The sequence below is a fragment of the Zootoca vivipara genome, chromosome 6 (assembly GCF_963506605.1).
Source record: "Zootoca vivipara chromosome 6, rZooViv1.1, whole genome shotgun sequence".
Taxonomy (NCBI): Eukaryota; Metazoa; Chordata; class Lepidosauria; order Squamata; family Lacertidae; genus Zootoca; species Zootoca vivipara.
In genome coordinates, this window is record NC_083281.1 from 85283542 (window position 1) to 85302243 (window position 18702).

At 45.9% G+C, this 18702-nt stretch overlaps 1 protein-coding gene across 5 annotated transcripts in view; it reads left to right on the forward strand.

Annotated features, from left to right (window-relative positions):
* MTOR (mechanistic target of rapamycin kinase) overlaps positions 1–18702 on the forward strand; it is a 99552-nt gene that overhangs the window by 59481 nt on the left and 21369 nt on the right. For all 5 annotated transcript variants that reach the window (XM_060276244.1, XM_060276247.1, XM_060276246.1 and 2 more), the window contains 6 exons: positions 8151–8226; positions 11363–11502; positions 14245–14345; positions 14914–15029; positions 16787–16864; positions 16965–17072. In XM_060276244.1, the coding sequence (XP_060132227.1) occupies positions 8151–8226; positions 11363–11502; positions 14245–14345; positions 14914–15029; positions 16787–16864; positions 16965–17072 (619 nt within the window). The remainder of the gene's footprint in view (positions 1–8150; positions 8227–11362; positions 11503–14244; positions 14346–14913; positions 15030–16786; positions 16865–16964; positions 17073–18702) is intronic.

An 18702-nucleotide genomic window follows, 5' to 3' on the forward strand; every position in this document is an offset into this window, starting at 1 on the left:
AAACCTTTTAAATAAACCTACAAAAATTACAAGCCTGAAATAAATTTTGCTAGCTTTACTAGAGCAGAAAGCTCCATACCTAGAAACATAGGAGTCTGCCTTATGCCTATCTAACTCAGTGTTATCAACACTGACTGACAGCAGCTGTCTGGGGTTTCAGGCAGGGAGTCTCTCCCCACCCCACCTGTAGATGCTGGGGATTGAACTTGGGACCTTCTGCATGCAAAGATGTGGTCCGCCTTTTGCATTACTATGCTGGGTGTAGGATAAGAAAGTTTACTTCTCCGCCATCCTGCTTTGGGTTGTGTCCAACTAAGTCCCACTCAGACTAGACCCATTGATATAATGGGTCTACTGTGTTGTTCATGTCCATTAACTTCAATGGGTCTACTGTGAGTAGGACTAGCATAAGATAAAACCCTTTGTGTCTATGCTCTGTTCTTCCTCTGCCAACTGGTCTCATTGCTCTGCATGTCTACTGAGCAAATGTTTTAAAATGCAAGGTTGGTTTTAAGCTGCCCCCACACTGTGCCAGCTACTAGCATTGCAGACTGAGCTCAGTATAGCAAGTGGGGGCACTGCTTTGCTTCAGTACTAACCCTATCACCTGGCTAAGTACTCACAGCAGGTGACCCCCCCCCCAGGACCAGTGCCTATGCACAATATCAGGCATGGCAAACCTGTAGTCCTCCAGATTTTGTTGGACTCCAGCTCCCATCAGCTCTAGCCAGCATGGCCAGTGATCAGGGGAGTTGCATGATGGGAGTTGCAGTCGAGAAATATCTGGAGGACCATAGATTCTACATCTCTGCCCTATGAAGCTTCAGCCTCTGGCACCTCTTATCTGTCTGACATGTTTTTTCTCGTAATAGAAGACCTGAGAGACTCCCACTCTCATCCCCAGCTCATCCTTGGCTTTCCCATTTTTGGCTAATTTGCTTCTTATCTTCTGATTTTTCACTTCCACTTCTCAAACTGGATCTGTGCCTGCTCTGCACCATGCTACCCACTTCTGCTCCTCAAGAAAGACAAGCAGGAACACTAAAACCTCACCATGGCTGTATCCAACTAAGTTCTGGAGTCTGACAGTTGCTATCGTTGGTATGACTCCTTTGAGCAGTTTTCTGACTTGTTTCTGAAGACCATTTAAGCAGGGCCTATTTTTCAGATGGGATGCTGGGTTAAATGTGCATGGAGGGCATGCTTGCAAACTGAATTGGCCATGAAACCCTTATGCAGGGGTGTGAAGGAGCCAAATGTGGCTCTCCAGCCCTCTTTATTTGGCCCTCTGGACTCTTCCCCAGGTTACAACCCTTCCGCAGCTGTACCTTCACCATCCCCAGATGCTTATGCCTAACTAGAATGTGTCCCTCTTGTTTGCCTGGATGGAGAATAGAAAGAGGGAGGGGTGTAAAAACTGGCCTATACTACAAAGCTAAAATTCACATTCACTGTCACGGTGGCCGGAGTAGGCTACTTCAGAGTAACGACTCTACACAGCTCTGCATTTTATCTTTTATTGGTGCTGAGTATTTACAGTGCTGATGGCAGTGCTATTTACAAAGACATATCTGTTCAGCTTGAATCAGAACCTCCAAGTGGCTTTTGGCGCGTCTTGCGCCAGCATAACAACTTGGGGAGACCCATCCTCTTCCCCCGACGCTTTCTGCGCAGTTCCGGAGTTGGGGGGACTGGTCTGCCCCCCTTCCTTCCCCCTTCCTGTCCCACCTGGGACGATGGCTCTTCTACCCTGCCAGAGCCTTGGACACCACTTCCTGTTTCCCCACTTGAGCTGGAGCTTTCCCTCTGCTCGGGGCTGGGCTGGAACTCAGGAGGGGAGGGGCTTCGCGATATCCCTTGCCCCTCACATTCACAAACCCTGAGACGGAATGATGGGTTGGTGTATATGCTCTTAGACTTCACATGGTGGTACTGATATGTCAAAAGCTGAGGCTTTGGAGAATCAGCCCCCAAATGGACACATGCATTATTCAGCCTCCTGCTGCCCTCTGGAAGAGAGAAACCTAGCTCTGGAGATCAGGTGTCTGGGGAAAATGGCAGGTTAATGCAGCTTGTGGTTCCCCATGCCTCCTCTACATATTTGTGGACTTCAGCCTTTTGGTAGCCAATCTACCTAAACCATTTTAAAGTCCCAAGGACTTAGGCTGCAACCCTAAACCCAATAATTGCATCGTATAAACCATATTCAACACAGTGGGATTTACCTCTTGAGTAAACACTCTTAGGATTGCTCTGTTGAGATGATCAACAGAGAGAATTATTTCTCCAGAGCCAGCCGGTCAGTGAGGAAAAACATCCACCTGTTTCTTACCAACAAATGTTGGGAATCGCAGCAACAGCATGTGGTAGTTCTGTCTGAGAGGAATATTAGCCCCTTGGTGATATGCATGAGCCTAAAAATATTTTTCTCTTTCTCTGATGCTTCCCATTTGTTGAACAGTAACTGGAAAACAGTATTGTAATTCCTTAAGAATGTTAAAGAATTTGAAAAGTTGATGTCTGAGTGTCCAAATTTGATGGTTTGGGGCCAGAGTGTGTTTTGCCAGTTGCCTGTGGAGGTGGCAAAAGCTACCCTTGAGTTTAAAAAAATATGTGTGTTTTTTAAAGGTGCTGTCACAGTTCTTATTGGAAGCTGGTTGTCTAAACAGTTAGTCACAGGCTTCTAGGAAAGTCTATATTCTTTCGTATCCCATCTGACCCTGCTCTTTTCCAGCCTCAGAAGAGAACTTCCATCTGTTTTAAATGACTCTCTTCCTTACAAAAACACACATTCCGGTTACTGATGATAAAACAACTTCCATAATCTGTCAATAAGCCACTAATAACTGCTGCTTTCACACATGCACATGCATACACACACACAAAGACACATGACAAATCTTTCATACTTTGAATAAATTATTGTTGTCTTTGGTGGGGGACCTGCAGACCCAATTAGGCCCACCAGACGGCTCTGTTTGGCCTGCGGGACCATCTGAGCCAAGTCACACCTACCTGCTCTAAACCAGACATCATTTGTGACATCTGTACAGGCAAAAAATTGGTCACCTGGTGTAATTATGAGCCCAGGTATTTGGCAGGTAAGTGGCCCCATGAGGGCAGGGAGGAGATTAGAATCTTGCCCACCAGCCAGATTCAGTTTTCCACCCATGCCCTGGTACATGTAACGTGCAAGTAGTTTTATAACCTTTTTTATTATGCAGAACTCAAGTTGCCCAGATGTTGGCTGGGCCCCAAAGGCTAACTTAATGATCCATTTCAACCCAGTTTCAAGCCCTGTTATCCAATGGTCAAAAATGATTTGTTTATTATTTATTCATCAATTTGATTTAAATAGATAATCTCTGTTCCAAGGCTCACAGTCTACAAAGACACAGCACACAAGGAAAAAGAGACAGGAGGGAGGGAGGAAAAAAACAAGCTCATGTGTGTAAAATCACAGTAGTTGTAACACAATTGGATAGTTCTGGCTATGCAGATTCTGGCTATCCAGAAGACCAGAAACTCCTTGTCAGTGGTGATTCTTTCTGTCTTTCTTTCTCTGAAAGCACTATTCTCCCCATTCCACCTGCCCAAGGTTACAATAGATCCATGAGCTGAGCAGGTGACAATGTCCAGGCCAGGAGGGCAAGGACTGTTCATCTGGGGGTCAGCATCTTCCCCAAAGTCTTGATCCCCCCCCAATATAAAGTCTGGGATGCACACACAAGCACAAACACTTTCAAAATGCTCTTACACAGCTCCTGTTTGTATTTCAAACAGACGATCCCAGCAGGTTATATATCTGAGTCTCCGTCTGCAAGCTGATAAATTTTAAGGATCAACATTATTGTCGAGTAGATTCGGCTCTCTTGAGGAGAGGGAATTGAAAATGATGGGGTGGTTTTTTTTTTCTCAAAAAAGAAACGTTTGTGCTTCTTCCAAGATTTAAGAATATGTGTGGTCCCGCTCAGCCTTTTGTTTTGAAGTATAAAACATCTTGTCTCATTCTCCCTTTTGACAAGCTGTGGAAAGGAGAGAGAAGTTAGTGCTAGAAAGTGGCAGCAACAGAGCAACCATAATTATGATAGAGGGTGGGAAAGGATAATGGCCAATTTGTCAGTAGGTGTTGACAAGAGAGATAAAGTTGGAAGTAATTAACTGCCTGACATAGAGGAAGTGATGTTTCTGCCTGCCAATGGGACCGTGACGGCCATTTATCACTTTTACAACGCACTACAATGAATCGCTCTTGCTCAAGGAGCAGGAAAGACATGGGCGTCCTTAATTCCCTCCCTAGAACATCATAGGTTTATCTCCCAAGTCCAGCCTCTGTCTCAGAGGTGGCAGAATCCTGGCTTGCTATTTTGTCGATAAGGATAATGTTGGTGCTAGCGAGTAATTGGGTGATGATTTGGAAACTTATAGCCTGCTGCAGGGGATGGATAACCAGGGTTTTATTACACCAGTGCTTAAAACTCTGTATAACTTCTCATAATTGGGGCTTGACCTTCACCAGGATCTAACCTTGTTGGTTCTGTGAGTCTCTTGGTGACATTTAGTACTGTCAGGAGGCATGGTGTGCTTCTGGACTGTCTGACAGGGACAGAACCAAAGGACGCTATTTTGCAGTAGCTCTGATCCTTACTTGTGGGTTGGTCCCAGAATATTGTGATGAGGAATTCCTGTTCGGCACGTAGACCATTGGTGTATGCCTGCATGGTGCTTCTCGGATTGATTCTGTCAACAGACCATGAACGTGTCTGTTTTTTAAGCACGCTTTCTCCAGACATGGGGTAATAGCTTAGGACAAGAGTTGTGGATCTCACAAAAGATCATGGTCACAAATAGGATTGGGTAACAAGTAGTGAAAGAGACCCTGCCCTCTGTCAGAGTTGACAGGATTGAGCTAGCTGGGCCAGAGGCCTGTATTGGTATAACGCAGCGCCCTATATCTTGAGTGAAGGGATATAGCTCAGAGAAGGTGCCCCCGTACCTTGTATGGAGAAGGTCCTAGTTTCAGTCTTCTAACTCCAGTTAGAAGTACAGTGGTGCCTCGCTAGATGAATTTAATTCGTTCCACGGGTCTTTTCTTATAACGAAAAATTCGTCTAGCGAATCCCATAGGAATGCATTGATTTTTTGGATTTTTTTTTTGCCCATAGGAACGCATTAATTGAATTTCAATGCATTCCTATGGGAAACCGCGATTCGCTAGACAAATTTTTCGTAAAATGAATTCGTCTAGCGAGGCAACCTCTGCTTGAAAAATCCTTTCGTTAAGCGGAAATTTCATTAAGCAGGGCATTCGTTAAGCGAGGCACCACTGTATCAGGTACAATGTGACAGACAAAATCCTGCCTGAAACCCTGGGAAGCCAGAGCTGGTCAGAATAGGTGAAGCAGGACTTCATTGTCAAATATACTGACCTGCAATACTTCCTGTGTTCCAATGTAAATGTAAATGTGTCCCATATTGTAAATGTGTGCGTGTGCGTGTTGAGAAGCCTGAGAGAGGATGCTCTAGAAAAAGGTTCATGACTAAGATAAAATTTGCGCCAGGACTTCCTCGCTGTTCCTCTTAAGAGCTGTGCTACCATTCTACACGTTCTTATAATCAAGAGGAGTGATAAGCTTTTGCAGTTCTGTCTGACTATTGTCTGACTATTGCCTGCAGTTTGTCTAAATGGGAACGTATTAGCAGGGCTCTAAAAAGGGTTCTCTCTTCCTTGTGCGGTATCCTAGAAAAGCTAAACTTACTCTGAGCACTTACGATTTGCTCTTACAATGAAGGAGAGTGCGTAGGCAAAAGGCTGCAATCAAGCGGGCTTCATGAAATCCCAGCCAACCCTATAAAACTAGAACGTCACAACACAAAGCAAGTGTGTGTGGCCAGAGTGTTGCTGCCTGCCCTTTTATAAGTCGGCCAGGTTTTCTCCAGAAGCCCATAAAACCCGGCATGAATTTGAATCCTTTCAAAGGGATTGTAGCGCTGGACTCAGCTGGGTAGGTCTGCTAGGCTCAGAGGGTACCAGCCTGGCCTACGCTTTCTCCAGACAGGAGACAGGACAACGAGGTGTTGCTATTCTACTGCGTTAATGCAGTGTTCTCAAGCATTGCCAAGAGAAGCTCATCGGCACATCTTGTGCTGGTTTGTTTTGGGGTGGGTTGTTATTTTCTTTTCTTTTTTTTTGACAGACTCCAATGCAAGAATTGTGGGTGACTCCATCCTTGCATATGGTTCTTTGCCAGCCTGGTGCCCTCCAGACTGTAATTCCCATCAGCCTCAGTGAGAGTAGTTGTTAACTCTTTGCTATTTTGTTGGTTTTCTGCATCAACTGCAAGAATGTGAGCATCCAGCCATCCGTACCAGAAACTGGTGAACTCAGATAGTGGAAGGAGAGTGGGTTCAGCAGGGTGAGGAGAGGAATGCACCAGCCAGGGAAACAAATAAAGTGAAGCTATTCACCACTAAGAACCTAAGAAGAACCTGCTGGATCAGGCCAGTGGCCTTTCTAGTCCAACATCCTGTTCTCCCAGTGGCCATCCATATGCTCCAAATGGGAAGCCCACAAGCAGGATTCAAGCACAAGAGCATTCTCCCCTCCTGCGGTTTCCAGCAGCTGGTATTCAGAAGCACTGCTGCCTCCCAACTGTTGGGGGAACTGGAAACAAAAGGACAGGAGGAGAAATGCGCCTAGGCCCTTCATCAAGTCTTTTCATATACAGAAGTTCAGTCTCTTGGTCTCTCTCAGTAGAAGAAAACAGTATAATACATAGATTGAACTTCTGTATTTGAAACTCCCCGATGAAGGACGTGAGAGGTCCAAAATTCATTAGACGTTTACTTTTACTGCTGCCGCTTTGCTTCCTGATCCTGCCCCCTAAATTCGCTGGGCATTTCTGCCCCACCTTTTGCAGAAAGGGGACAGTTGATGCTTCTTCAAGAGAGTAGCAAACTGCAGGGCTGAAGTGGGAGAGGCAGCTGTTTAATATAAAATGTTTATTTCTTCTTCAGTCCTTAAGAGATCTGTCTTAAGGGCACTTAAAACCTCTAATTCTTTTGAGGGATTATTAGCCTTTCTAAAGGGAGTGGGACTTCCACCAATGTTGTTGTTTTTTTTATAAAAAAAATAATGGTTATGACTGGAGTTTTGATGCCCATAAAGCCCTTGAATATGTGGATGTTCAAGAGGAGGAATAGGCCGCAGGTAGGAAGTCCTAGCTTAAGGGAACGCAGCCTAGAGGAAATTAAAACAATGACATGCAATAGACATGTGAGCCTCAGCTGAAGTCCCCTGCTGCCAACTCTCTGCTAAATCTTGTTCAAACCTAAAATCATGTGGCGGTGGCAGCAGCTGTTTGGGGGAATGGAAGGCTTGGTGGCTGAGAACAGTAACTACAGCAAAGGTGTGTGGAAGAACCCTGCTTAGGAAATGGGCAATGCTAGCCTTTTTTCTTTCTTTTCTGTCTTTTTTTTTTTTTAACAGATGGTACCGGCTTCTCATCTACAGTATCCACTTTCCACCAGATTAGCAACTGCATCAGTTCTCTGCATAAATGACTGATGTGACTTGCACAATGACAATTGTGCCATCCCCAGGTGTTGTGGGTCTGCAACTCCCATCAACCCTGATCATTGACCATGCTGGTTGGGGCTGATAGGAACTCAAGTCCCACAACATCCTGAGGGCCACAGTTCTGCCATCCCTGAACTAGACTGTCACTTGCCTTTACTGTTGCATGCTGCCTCCCATCACACACCTACCATTTTAATGCAGGGATGGGGAGACTGTGGCCCTTCAGATGTTGCTGGACTATAGCTCCCATTATCTCTGACCATTGACTATCCTGATTGGAGCTGATGGGAGATGGAGTCCAGCCATATATGAAGGGTACCAGGTTGACTAAGGTTGCTCTATATTCTCCTGTCATTGCACATATAGAAGGGGAAGATTGGTAGCAGTGGGCAAACTGCCATTCTATGATTGTTTATGGTGCTGTTTTAAAATGTATTTATACTAGTTTGGTTTAAACTTGTTCCCCAAAAAATTATTGTTTGTGGAAGCTGGAAAAGTGGAATATAAATACTTAAATAAAACACTAGGATCTGCCCTAAATGACTTTTTATTCCCACTTACCTCTTTCCAGTATTAACAATAAACTGCAGCAACCAGAGGCAGCAGCCGGGGTGCTGGAATATGCCATGAAACACTTTGGGGAGCTGGTGAGTAGCCTCTTAATTCCCCATCTCCCTGTTTTCATAAGGAGGAAGAGGACCAGAGCTCCATGGTAGAATATCTGTTCAGCTTGCAGAAGATCCAGGTTCAATCCCCAATGGCATCCCCAGGCAGAAAGAGCTGCTACCGGTCCATGTAGACCGTACAGTGGTAACTCGGGTTAATAACTTAATTCATTCTGGAGGTCTGTTCTTAACCTGAAACTTTTCTTAACCTGAGGTACCACTTTAGCTAATGGGGCCTCCTGCTACTGCCGCACCGCTGCCACACAATTTCTGTTCTCATCCTGAAGCAAAGTTCTTAACCCAAGGTACTATTTCTGGGTTAGTGGAGTCTGTAACCTGAAGTGTCTGTAACCTGAGGTACCACTGTACTGAGCTAGAGGGACACATTTTTTTCTGACTTAGTATAAAGCAGCTTCCTAGGCTAGCCCTTTATCCATAACCTTGAGGACCAGAATCTTACTTTTAGAGCAGAGGTTCTTTACCTGTGATCCTTGGATTCCTAGGATCACAGGCTTTGGGGATCCATGAACTTTAGAAAGTGTAAAAATATGATTCCCTCCCCCCCCCCAGCATTTCCTTCCTGTTTCTTTTGGGGAGGGGTTCTATAGCTTCCATTAGATATCCAACGGGGTCTATGACCCCAAAAATGTTAAGAACCACTGTTTTAGAGTAGGGTTCAGACTAGAGCATCTGCTTTGCATCCAAAAGGTTCCCTGGCATCTTCAGATAGGGATTTTGGGGGGAGGAGGAGACCCTTGCCTGAAATGCTGAAGACCCACTGCCAGTCAGTGCAGGCAGATTCATAGTCTGACTTTGGTATGAGGCAGCTTTCTATCTGCCTATGAGTAGAACCCATAATCCCCTGATCACATCAGCAAGCTCTGCATCCTCGCCTGTTTTGAAATGATCTGCCTGTGGAGCCCCAGAGGCCAGACCTGCAATGTCTCACGTGGAGGGGCACTGAAGTGTGACATGTGTTGTGTGTGTGTGTGCAGCTTTATCCTGCCTGCAGGGCCCTCAAAGAATCCACTGCTTGGCATAACGTCGCAGCAAGAACTGCCAAGGGCTGAGCAGAAAAGAACATTGGCCTAGAGCCCATGTTGGGGCGGGCGGGAAGGCAGGGGTTGCGGGAAGCAAAAAAATCCCAAAGAAATCCAAGTGGTAGCTGTCCCCTCCCCCTCTTTTCCCCCTTTTAATCCCTTGAAAATCCTTAAAGAAATGAGTGGCTGGTGAAAGTGTTGGGAATTTGAAAACTATCGCTGGCCGGCACTTTTGTTCTTTTTTACTGCTCATCTTCAGAAAATCTGGACTGCTAAGGCCAGTAATAAGAACAATGTTCTCAATGCTACCAACATGAGTCTGACCAAACTGCGGGAGGCAGTGGAAGACAGGAGTGCCTAGCGTGCTCTGGTCCATGGGGTCACGAAGAGTCGGACACGACTAAACAACAACAACAATCCTTTCCCTTACTGCTGTACAATGCCCCACATGCTTGTAGGCTGGCCGACTGCTGGGCTGTTCCAAACTTCATTCCCTGCTGCTCTTGTTTATATGTGTTGATGCTACTTAGGCTTGAAGCTGACGGCACAGCAGGCAGTGGAGGCTGGCTCTGTTAGGGCAAAGGGGACGTTGCCCCACCAACCTCAGCCAGCCCCCACCTGCCTTCCTTCTTACTTACAACCAGCCCTGCCTGACAGCTTCCTCCTCTTCCTTAGTCTCAGTGTTGCCCTTGCAGGACTCAGCTGGCAGGAGAAGGGGGTGGGCAAAACTAGAATGAGTTGACTCTGCCTGCCATTGGCTCTGGCTTCACCGCCTGCTGGTGTCTCTGCCTTCTGCCCTACCAGAAAGTGGGCACCAGCCATCAATGGTTGCAAGGGAGGCTCTACTTCTGTCCTTTGGTCTCCCAGTGGTGTTCACTGATGCTCAAAAAGGGATAGCTAGCTTTTAAGGGGAGGGAGCCAAGAGCCACATACATCCTTGGCTAGCTGGGGGCCACATGCCAGCAGTGACTTTGGCCCACCCCACACTCGCACGTGGAAACACAGACACAGGCACACAGGCACACAGCTGCCCTTCCTCACATGACCCAGGCAAACCAGCCAGTCATATTAGGCTAGATGGACCAATGGTCTGATTATTATTCATCCATTTATTTTTCATCCATTTACCTAGGGCTATATCCAACTGACTAGGGACATGGGTGGTGCTGTGGTCTAAACCACTGAGCCTCTTGGGCTTGCCGGTCAGTAGATCAGTGGTTTGAATCCCCGTGACGGAGTGAGCTCTCATAACTCTGTCCCAGCTCCTGCCAACCTAGCAGTTCGAAAGCACACCAGTGCATGTAGATAAATAGGTACCGTTGTGGCAGGAAGGTAAACAGCGTTTCCATGCGCTCTGGTTTCCATCACGATGTTCTGTTGTGCCAGAAGTGGTCTAGTCCTGCTGGCCACATGACCCAGAAAGCTGTCTGTGGACAAAAGGTGGCTCCCTTGGCCTGAAAGCAAGATGAGCACCACAACCCCATAGTTGCCTTTGACTGGACTTAACTGTCCAGGGCTCCTTTACCTTTTACCTTTATATCCAACTGAGCCCTGCTCAGAGTAGATTGACTGGTGCGGGGTAATGTAAATTAATTTGTGTTAGTTGGAACCTTGTGATAGTGGTCTGTTATACTTGATTTTTGGTATGGATATTTGTTCTGCCATGTTCAATTCTAGGTACCCCCTTTACTTTTTAGCATCTGTTGTTGTATGTCGTGTCTTATTAAAAATAAACATATAACAACATTTTAAAAAGAGTAGATCTGTTGAAATTAATGAACCCAGGGTAGTCATGTCCATTCACTTAAATGGGCCTACTCTAATGCAGACTAGCATTGGATACAACTCCTAGGTTTTTATTTTCCCCCTTCCTTTCTGCAAACATCTCCCCAGTGCTGCTTACACAAAGCGTTTCCTCCCATAATGCTAATGGCATAACTATAGACCTCGTGTGAGATGAGACATGAAAGCATATGAGACTTGTGTCTCTTGGGTCTTCTTCTTTACTCCTGCCACTTTCCCACACTAAAATTTGCTGTTTTGTCTACCCTCTCTTCCCGCCTTCCCCACTTTTATAGGAAATTCAAGCAACCTGGTATGAGAAACTTCATGAATGGGAAGATGCTCTGGTGGCCTATGACAAAAAGATGGATACAAACAAGGATGACCCAGAACTGATGCTGGGGCGCATGCGCTGCCTGGAAGCCCTGGGGGAATGGTAAGAAGAGCCAGTGTGGTGTGGTTAAGAGTGTCAGACAAGGAGCTGTGTTAAAATCCCTAGTTGCAGGTGCACATTGGGGGGCTGTTTCTCAAACTAACCTACCACAAGGTTATTGTGAGAATAATATGAAGAAGGGGTAACCTGTGTATGGCACTTTGAGCAATATAAGGGGAAAGTGAGTTACAGATGCAATAATACATATATAAAGAGCATCTCATTGGCAAACGTTCAATCCATGGTGTCTCCAGGTAGGAGTGGTATTGGTCCTCTGTCAGAAGTCTAGAGAGCTGCTGCCAGTCAGCATAGACAAAGCTGAGCTAAGCGGACCAATTATCTGATTTGTTACAAGGCAACTTCCTATTAATCTGTAACTTTATTCAGAACCATGCTCAGTTGTAGAGCATCTGCTTTGTGTGCAGAAGGTCCCATGTTCAATCCTCAGGTATCTCCAGGCAGAGCTGCAGGAGACACCTGTCTAAAAGCCTGAGAGCTACTGCCAGTCAGAGTAAGCAGTTCTGAACTAGAGGTACCCAGTTGTCCGCCTCAGAATAAGCCAGCTTCCTAAGCTCCTATGGCAGGCATCCCCAAACTGCGGCCCTCCAGATGTTTTGGCCTACAACTCCCATGATCCCTAGCTAACAGGACCAGTGGTCGGGAAAGATGGGAATTATAGTCCAAAACATCTGGAGGACCGAAGTTTGGGGATGTGGGTCCTATGGGAAACAAAAACAGACATTTGGTATGCGAAGCATGTGCTCATCCACTGAGTTACAACTCTTTCCATGGTTCTAATTAATGACTTATATATATATATATATATATATATATATATATATATATATATATATATATATATTGATTCCCCCTCCCCTTGTTTCAACTACTTTGAATTTTTTTGCTGGGAAGTGGGAGTATACTATTTAAAATAAGGTACCTGCCCATTAGCCCATATAAGAGTTTGCAAAATGACTTCCCTTCCAAAGGAGGGTGGGAGATGTGAGTAGTTTGCTTTTTGCAGGCTTGCGTGAATCAAGACCCTTTGTGAAGTGAGGAGTCTTTATCCCTAGCAGGGATCTGCAGCATGCACACTCAATGTGCATGTGTGTGTGTGTGTAAGAGAAAAAGGGAATGTGCTTTTTTTGGAGCCTAATTGGAAAAGACAGAACCTGCATGACATACTGTGCCATTCAACCTGGAGGGTTCAGCAAATCCAAGCCAGTCCTGCCTAAATCGCTGCACGCCTCATGTCATTGAACCTCTCTGTTTTGATGGGTCCTGACGTGAACCCAGGTTGATGGCACACGGGGAGTGGGAAAGGGCAGGGGAAGATGCCTGTCGATTGAAGTCACTCCGCAGACCAAGGGGGCTGCACAGAATTACCCAAAGCAGCACAACCTGTACCTGATGTTCCCATCTTTTTGTATCCTGGGTGGCTAGGGTGGCAGAAAGGGGGGGGAGAGCCAGGTGACTTTGGGGGGAGTGAGAAGATAGGCTGCATTGGCTATTTAGACATGCATTTCGACATGGGGTGGCAAATGCATTGGCTGCATTTGTTCTTAAACAATGTTTAAGAACAAAAGAAGCTCTGCCAGCTGAATCAGGTCATTGGCACATTCTAGTCCAGCATTTGGTTCTCAAGGGGCAAACTACCTATAGATGCCTCTGAGCCTGGAAGCAGGATTTGAGAGCAAGAGCAGTCTCCCCACTTGTAGTTCCTAGCAACTGACATTGTAGGTAGGACATAGCCATTGTGGAATGCAGCTTTGGTGCCTAAAGGTCAGCTAACATCATATTAAAAGAGCCATCAAATTCAATTAAAATGAGTACAAATCTGACAAATGAAACCAGTAAAGAGGAGGAAATAGCATTAGTACTTAACAGAGCAGCTTAAGACCCAAATACCTGAAGGGAGTCTGTATCCAGCTAAGTCATACATAGATTAGACCCACGGAAATATAAATATAAAAAAAATTAATTTTTTAAAAATAAACTGTGGCAAAGTACCGCAGCAGAATTTGAGAATCACCTGCCTGCCACCCTTGTTTTTACTATCTTTTAAGGCTCCCAGTGAAGTCTCTTGTGTCCTCCCAGCCCTTTTGTTTCATGCTGCTGCTGTTTTGATCCGTTTTCACTTTAAATCAGTGTTGTTGCTCATTAGCTGCCAACTTTTCTGCATGTGGTTTTATTTGCTTTTTAACACTGTCTTGTTGAAGTGTGTGTGTGTGCATTTAAAGACTGCTTTCATGGGTGTGTGTTTTTAATGACACTTTTAGGTTACAACCTTATCCTCAATTCCCTTGGAAGGAGTTGTCTCCAGGATTCGTCCTACACAGGATAGACCATAGCTGCCAAGTTTTCCCTTTTCTCGCAAGGAAGCCTATTCAGCATAAGGGAAAATCCCTTTAAAAAAGGGATAACTTGGCAGCTATGGGATAGACCCATTCAAATTCATGAACATGACTAACTTTGGTCAATTAATTTAATGGGTCTTCTGAGTAAAATTTGGCTGGCTACAACCCAGTAAATCCAACTGATCTCAATGGGGCTTCTGAGAGAGTATGAATAGTATTCCAGTATCATCAGCAAACTGCAGTTTGGGGTTTATTTTTTCACAAATACTGAATACAGTTTCCTTAATGGAAAGGCAGTATAAAATGCACATTTTAAATAAAAGCAGGGAGGAGGATTTTCATCAAACTGTACCTTTTGCATCTTTGCTTTTTTTCTTCTTCTTCCAAGGGGACAACTTCACCAGCAGTGTTGTGAGAAGTGGACCTTGGTGAATGATGAAACCCAGGCGAAAATGGCAAGAATGGCGGCAGCAGCTGCATGGGGTTTAGGTAAGTCCCAGCCTTAAGACTGTCCTTCTCTTCCCTGCATGCATATGTATGCATGTATGTATGCACACACACACATATATTAGGGGTGGAGTGGGAAGTTTTGCCAAGTGTCTAATCTAAGCCCTAGAACAGACAGTCCCTCTAAAATGCTGTTTCACAGAGGAATGTCCAGCACAGGTAGACATGGGGTGGCAAATGATTTGTTGAATGCTGGTGGTGCATTTTCCACATAGGAGAAGCAGTTCTGCAGTGGATATAGGGAGGCCATCGGATTTTCTTCCTTTTAGTAGGTTTAAGCTCATTTCTTTCAGGGGTGCCATGGGGCAGCTATATCTATAGACGTAGCCCTTCAAACATTTTCAACTACAACTCCTAACAGCCACAGACTGTGGCCAGGGATGATGGGAGTTGTGGTCCAGGAACATCTGGAGGGCGCCATGTTGGCTACCCCCGGTATAGGGATTACAGTAATCCCTTTCTTCAAGTAGATTAGAGGGGCTGGATGAGCACGTCCCACTGCATGCCTCCCAACTCTTACTGCTTATGCAGGTTGTGTCTGTCTCTGCAGGTCAGTGGGATAGCATGGAGGAGTACACCTGTATGATCCCAAGGGATACCCACGATGGCGCCTTCTATCGGGCTGTGCTCGCCTTGCATCAGGACCTCTTTTCATTGGCTCAGCAGGTACACTGTGAACCTTTTTACCATCACCCGTTTTGAAGCCTGTGGTTTGAAGAGCAGCAACTGGGCAGGGCAGCAGGGAAAGCTCCTGTTTGAGGGGATCCCTGGCAAAATGCCCTCTGGTGGGCCTCCTACACAAGGGGACCCTCCCTCGGCAGCCCATGTTGGGATCTGACCATGGTAATTCATGCTATGCTGGCTGGGGTTGATGGGAGTTGTAGCTCAAAATATCTGAAGGGCACCAAGTTGGGGGAGGCTGCTCTAGGACACAAGAAATCTTCAGGCTTTATGGTGCCAGAGGACCATGCTGTAACAGACTAAAATGGCTGTTGATCAGGCACTTTTGTAAAGTGTCCCTATATGGCAAGTCTTACCCGCCATCCAGGCAAGCAGCAATTTGCAAACTGGTCTTTGGTCTAATCCTGCATGGATATTCCTATGCTTCTGTTGAGGATTCAACTTATGTTGTCTTTGTGGATGTGAAATACATTGTTAATTTGGGGGGGGGGGGGGCGGATCTTGTATTATTATTTTGGGATGGAGGGGGCTACATCCATCCTGCCCCACCCTGAATTCAGAGCTGAAGTTGTAGGATGAATTCCTTTTTAAGAAAGAAAGAAAATAATCCAAATCAGCCCTGTCAGAATCTGTCTGTCTCTATTGATGTGCACAAGAAAATTCAGCCAGGCGTTTGAAAGAGCTAAGGCCTCTGTAATTAACCTTTTTCACATTCTGGGAAGGGGGTGGGGGAAGAGGGAAAACTGTGGAGGAAAGATTATATAATACATGGCACGACACCCAATGTTTTGGACTTCTCTTTGTGCATAGCCTGTAAAATGTGAAAGAGAAGCTCTGGCACACATAGAACCTCAAAACCTACTGGAGAAAAATTATGGGATGTGTCTAGGTCATAGTAGGCAGTGCACTTTCAAGCATACATCATACAGGCACCATTTTATTTGTATGCCACCTTTTCATAGTTAAAGCCAGGCTCAAGGCAGCTTACAACATGAAAAAATGTAATATAAATTACATAAGCGGGGTGGGACTCTGGTCATCCAGTTGTTGTTGGGACTCCAGGTCCCATCAGCATCAGCCAGCAGGGCCAATAATCAGGGAATATGGGAGATGTATTCCAGCAGCATCTGGAGGACCATAGGTTCTCCACCACTGCTGTCAAGGATTGGTCCTTGTAGATGCCCCTTGGCCAGATCCTGGCTGACATTCTGGGAAGCTTTCCAGCTGGTACACCTCTTGATAGTTGGTGTGACTCCAGGGTCTCAGGCAGAGGGTCTGAGAACACTGAATTGGAAATGCTGAGGATTCTGGGATTCTATATGCAAGACAGGTGCTCTGCTACTGAGCTACAGCCCCTCTTCAAGCATGACTCAGCTTTTATGTTCCTGGGTGTATGGAGTCACTGTCAGTACTTTGAAGGAAATGCAAGCATGGGGGCTGTGTACAAAGCAGGGCAAGGTATCTGTTCTAGAGCAACAGGCAGGAACAGGAAGGAGCCAATAATAATGGACAACCCAGGAAAGACCCTGGCCAGTCCACAAGATCTTGAAAAAGCGCCACTATCCTGAACGAGTGAAGGAAACAAAGTTCTAGATGTACATAGTCATTTTTTGCTTCGTAACTGAAGTGCAACAACCGCTCCACTGTTGACTTCGTCTTTTGTCTTTACTTTAAGCTTATTGTACTATGTTTTCAAAGTCTCCATCGCCTTATTAGACCCTTCCTTTCTTTTCCTCCATCAGTGTATTGACAAAGCCCGAGATCTGTTAGATGCTGAGCTGACAGCTATGGCAGGAGAGAGTTACAGCCGTGCCTACGGGGTGAGTACTTTGCTCCTGGCCTCGGGTGATGACCCTCTGTTTGGGAATTGTTCCGGCGCAGCGGTGATTGGGATGGAATGTGATTGGCTGTTTCCTTTAGGCGATGGTATCCTGCCAGATGCTTTCGGAGCTGGAAGAAGTCATCCAGTATAAACTTGTACCGGAGCGACGTGAGATCATTCGCCAGATCTGGTGGGAGAGACTCCAGGTAAAGACACTGCAGAAAGTTTATAACACCAGTATGGTGTAGCAATAACTGAGTGCTGGGCTTGGATCTAGGAGACCAGGGTTCAAATCCACATTCTGGCATGAAGCTCACTGACTGACCTTGAGCCAGTCACTCTCATACCTAACCTACTTTACAGGGTTGTTGTGAGGATAAAATGGGGAATCATGTAAACCACCTTGAGTCCCCTTGGAGGAAAGTTGGAGATAGGTAGAGTACCTAGAGCAGTAGCCATATCAGCAGACACCAAACTCTCTAGCTTCCCTGAATCTTAGCTTCCTTCCATCCATCCATCCTCCATACCTTGGAGTAGATGTGGGCTTGCAGCTTGATAGCCAGTGGCTGCTATCCCATATTAACTCCAGCACCCACCCAGAGGAAGAATTTTTTCCACCGTGGCGCTCTCCTTCCTGTTGTTCCTGCATGTGCTTCCGTGCGGCGCAAGAAGCTGTTTACCTGTTGCTGCCAACGGCTTGCTTTTCGCCCGCCCGCCCCCCTCTCTTTCCCTGTGCCATTTGGGAAGCTGTGACAAAGCTCTTTGCCTCCAAGATTGCATTCCTGTCTGGAAAGTCTCAGAGAACATTCCGCCCAGGAGGAATAGCCCGGAGCAACGGGGTGGGTGAAGTCTGCAATTGCAACTGTTTATAGACCTTGAAAAGTAAGGGAGAAAGAAAAAACAGGACACTGAGTTCTTGTATGTTTTTACAGCATCTTCCTAACAAATACAAAAAGGCCCACTTTATGTGGACCTCAGGGAGCTTTAGATTTCCTACTTAATTTGGATGTGAGATGGCATACCTGGCTATCTAATAAAGGCACCGTACTCTCTCTGTTTCTCCAGAGCAGGAAAACCTCTCCAGTCTTTCTAACCAATGTTTAATATTCTGTTTTGAATGCAAGGTCTACAGTAGAAGTAAACTCTTGCAGATGTAAACTCTTGTTTTCATTTGGTGCAAATTGCCACCATTTGTGGAAGATAGGAAAAGCCCAGATGGGCTCTGGTTCCCTCTAAATTTCTCATTGGTTACATCGGAAGCTGCCTATACTGAGCCAGACCATTGGTCCATGTACCTTAGTGCTGTCTACACTGACTGGCAGTGGCTCCCCATCGTTTCAGACAGAAGACATTCCTAGCCCTAAACTTGTAGGTACTGGGGATTGAACCTGGGAGCTTCTACATGCAAGGCTGATGCTGTGCCACTAAGAGGTCTTTTCCCATCCCACCCCTCCAACTGTTGTTCAAAGCTGGCATGGACTTCTCCAATTTGACTCAGGCTTTTCTTCTGTCTCCACCATGGCAGTGGGCATTGAGCTGCTGTGGCACTCAGCACAGGTAGGTGAGAGGGAGATGCCTCTCCTGGCAACAAGGCAGCCCAATTCAAAGGGATGGCCAGGTCAGCGAGGCAGCAGGAAAACACCAACACTAGGCAGGGAGAACAGCAACCAAAGCAGAAATGCAAAAATATCTGTGTAGGGAATGTGTTCGCGTGCGTGCACACACACACACCCTTTTTCTCTCCTTGTTTTTCTTCCTTTTTGATGCAGGAACAAATTGTTGTTGGAACTCAAAATAACATGTTACGTGCTTTTTCAGAAATTCAGTCAGACTCCT